Below are 3,999 nucleotides of genomic sequence, written 5' to 3'. Positions count from 1 at the left end.
AAGCTGAAGCTGCTAAGGAATGCACTTTTAATGCAGACAGACTGAAATGACCCCCAAGCACAGTCGCTTCTGACTGGTTCGTGATGCAGGAGCCACTGACAATGCACTCCTCGAAAAAAGGTGCCGCTTTGAACCAAAAGGTTTTGTTTTTTTCCAGCTTTTCAGCTTTGCCCTTTTTGGTGTCATGTAGAAAGAGTCCTTTGTGGTGCTAAGTAGAACCCTTTCCATAGAGAGGTTCTACATGGCATGGCAACAAAAAAGGTTCCCCTACACGGACAAGCCGATTAACCCTTTTTTGATCGAGGTGCTGTAGCACTATTCTTCTCGAAAAGTGTACATTTTGTACAAACCCCGTCTTATCCGTTGTGTGAGGATGACCTGGCTCTGAAATATTAGTTCTAGTTGGTTCCATTCACAGAGAAAAGAAGCTGTAGGGTTTGTGCTCGACTTTTCCTATGCTTTTGTTTCGAAAGGGGTTGAGAGAATTTCAAAGAAACTCCCGGAAAGCTGTGTGGAATATTATGTGAAAGGATTCAGTGACAGTGACGTTTGAATGTGATGGGGCCATTGTGTCTATCCTTCACCAACAGGGGAGAGAGTGCTCCTGACAGACAGTCATTATCCTGGAGCTGTTGAAACCTGTGAGCTCGTTCACTCGAATGCAGTGACAGGTCAGCCAGTGACAGCAGAACGTGTCTTGTGTGTGTGTGTGTGTGTGTGTGTGTGTGTGTGTGTGTGTGTGGGTGTGTGTGTGTGAACCAGAACAACAGACCCGTCGCCCTTCCTACAGGCTTTTTTTCCCTACTCTCTGTTTGTCCTGCTCCTGCACGGTGACAAGGAAAAAAAAAACGCTGGGTTTCCATGGCAACAACTTGTGCTCTGCCTGTGCCTGAATGAGCTCCGGACACACTCATTTCCTGTGTGCGCGTAATCACATCCTGTCTGACACAGGCATGCTGAGCCCTCGGTGCTGCTGGCCAGGAGACACAGGGCTTTAGAGAATCCTTCATTTCCTTTCCTTTCCTTTCCTTTCCTTTCCTTTCCTTTCCTTTCCTTTCCTTTTGCTTTCCTCTCCTCCTTCTCTCCTCTCTTTTCCTTCCCCCTTCTCTCCTCTCCTCTCCTCTCCTCTACCCTCCCCCCTCCCCCTCGCCCTTCCCCCTCCTCTCCCCCCTCCTCCCCCCTCCTCCCATCTCCTCCCATCTCCTCCCCTCTCCTTCCCTCTCTCATCCCTTTCCTCCCTACCATCACTGATGTGAGAGGTACCTGATATAACAGGATACAGCAGACACTCTACCCTGAAGACCGGAGGATGTCCTGTGTGGTTGGTTGTTGCCGACTGGCGGTCTTTTAGAACAGTGACAACAGGGTAACAGGAAGCCATCGTAGTGATGTGGGAGAGAATGATTCTCTCTGCTGTGCTGAGGCAGAAAGACTGGCGGTGACAGAATGAGGGTCTAAGCAGATTCCCTCTACTTATCTCCAGTTTCTCCTGATCTCAGTGTCCCCCTCCCACCCCCCCTCCTCTCTCTTTCTCTCTCTCTCTCTCTCTCTCTCTCTCTCTCTCTCTCTCTCTCTCTCTCTCTCTTATATCATCCCGTCTCTCAGGAGAGGCAGGATGAACGCACTAGTCCTTGTTTCAAAAACTCTTTGTTTTCTTTCAACAACTTTAGTTGTGCTTCATTGAGCTTGCCTTGCGCAATGAAAGCAACGGAACACAGGAGACGTCTCAAAAGTGCCAGGACTCCAGGCAGGCTCTTTAAAATGCTCTATATTTAAAAGTTTTCTTTTTATTTGAGCTTTGAAACTTGCATCTACGTATATAGGCCTTTTCATGGGTATATTGTGGTCGGGTTGACACGGTGTACGACATGAGTCTGAGTGGCTGTATCCTGGCGTCTGTGTGCAGGTCGACCCAGATAAAGACCTACTCGTGGGACAACGCTCAGGTGGTTCTGGCTGGGAACAAGTGTGACATGGAGGAGGAGAGGGTGGTCTCTGTGGCCAGCGGGAGACAACTAGCCGACCAACTGGGTGAGTCATCCCAACAGTTTCAATTCAACGATTCAACGATTCAGGAAGCTTCATTGTCTATCCGATGTACTGTATGTGGGTCGAGGAAATGGTCCACTGTCATTCTGTTTATTTGAATGTGGGTTAGACACTGACACATCAGCAGCCAAATGCATACAGTAGTGACATGGTGATGCTTTAGCTGAAGTGAATTTACAGCATCAGTACCGAGATGGGTTTTTGACTGTGCTGCAGCCCACAGTGCTTAGTGTGCTAGCCTTAGCTGTGGCCCGTGTGCCAGTCTTATCCTGGAACAGTGGCACTGCCACTGTTCACTTCTGATAAGGCTCAGCTCCCAGACTTGTCAGCTTATCTTAACACATCATCTTATCATGTGCTTGCAGTCATTTTCTTTCTCTGCCAACTCCCCTCCTACCCCTTTCCCCGTCTCCTTTCCTCCTTCCTCCCCTGCTCCCCCCCCCCTTCTCCCTCACCCCCCACATCCCCCCCCCTACCCCCCCGCCTCCCCCTCACCTCCCCTCAACCCCCACATTCTCCCCCCCGCCCCCTCACCTCCACATTCTCCCCCCCGCCCCCTCACCTCCCCTCATCCCCCACATTCCCCCTCACCTCCTCCCCTCACCCCCCACATTCTGTCCCCCCCGTCCCCTCGTACAGGCTTTGAGTTCTTCGAGTGCAGCGCCAAGGACAATGTCAACGTGAAGCAGACCTTCGAGCGCCTCGTGGACATCATCTGCGACAGGATGTCCGAGAGCCTGGACACTGACCCAGCGGTCACCACAGGAGCCCCCACCGCCAAGCTGACCGACAGCGCCCCGCCCCTCCAGCCTCCAGCCTGCAACTGTTAGTGTCCGGTGGCCGGGCAGCAAGGGACGGGCGACTCCGGTCCTGGAGGGGAGGCAGTCAGAGTGTGCATGCTTTTGTTCCAGTACAGCACTAACATGCCTCAACATATGATTGGTTGAACGAGGATAAGTTAAGGTTTAAGTTTAAGTTTAACATGCATTTTACATGGTCACAATACACTGTACAATAGATACAAGCGCACACGTTACAACAACAAGTATATAACATACAAAAGGAAAAGAAAATGGAAGTTCTGAAAAAGACGGGTTTAAAAAGTGTGTTTTTCCTTTGGATTTAATGATGACACTGTCTCTGACTCACTGACATGGGTTGGCAGGCTGTTCCAGAATGGCAGGCTCTGTGTTAGTGTTGGGCAGGCAGGGGGAGAAAAGCCAGTCCAGCATACTGCAGTCCCTCTCCAGGATCAGAACCCCCCAGTTCCCTTGTACTATGAGTATCTCTGTGTGTTATCTGGCAACTTTTCTCATCGTACATGTACAGTACCAGTCAAACGTTTGGACACACCTTCTCATTCAATGGTTTTTCTTTATTTTTATTATTTTCTACATTGTAGATTAATATTGAAGACATCAAAACTATGAAGGAACACATATGGAATTATGTAGTAAACAAAAAAGTGTTAAACAAACCAGAATATGGTTTATATTTTAGATTCGTAGCCACCTACAGCTTTGCACACTCTTGGCAAGTTTGTGTCCAAACTTTTGACTGGTGCTGTACATCCACAACAGCAATCCATGGGTGCGTCCCAATCGTCCATAATAGCCTCCTCTCTTCATCTCCTTCTCTTCATCTGCACTTAAAGAACTGGATAGGTGAAAGCAAACTCCTGATATGCATACACTATGTTGCCGCCTGCAGAATACAATGCAGATCAGTGCAGATGAAGGAGAGGTCACAAGGAGAGGAAGCTACTTGGAAGTATTGAGACATGCACAGTGTCTCTTCACACTTCTGTTGAGGCACAGGTATGCAAGTCACTTCTTCACATTTAGACAGACAGACAGACAGACACAGACAGACAGGAAGACAGACAGACGGACAGACAGACAGACAAGACAGATGGACGACCAAGACCATTGCAGTTGCCAAATCTGATAT

At 49.0% G+C, this 3,999-nt stretch overlaps 1 protein-coding gene across 1 annotated transcript in view; it reads left to right on the top strand.

The window, feature by feature from the left end:
• rab3c (RAB3C, member RAS oncogene family) overlaps positions 1-2,879 on the top strand; it is a gene marked incomplete at both ends in the record, with an annotated part of 12,022 nt that extends 9,143 nt beyond the window's left edge. Inside the window, 2 exons of the mRNA XM_083674258.1 lie at positions 1,907-2,031; positions 2,689-2,879. Of these exons, the coding sequence (XP_083530384.1) occupies positions 1,907-2,031; positions 2,689-2,879 (316 nt within the window). The remainder of the gene's footprint in view (positions 1-1,906; positions 2,032-2,688) is intronic.
• Between the last annotated feature and the right edge of the window lie 1,120 nt (positions 2,880-3,999).

The sequence above is a fragment of the Argentina silus genome (genome assembly GCF_951799395.1).
Source record: "Argentina silus genome assembly, chromosome: 7".
Lineage (NCBI taxonomy): Eukaryota > Metazoa > Chordata > Actinopteri > Argentiniformes > Argentinidae > Argentina > Argentina silus.
The sequence above is the reverse complement of the archived record's forward strand: the minus strand, read 5'-3'. Positions and strand labels throughout refer to the sequence as shown.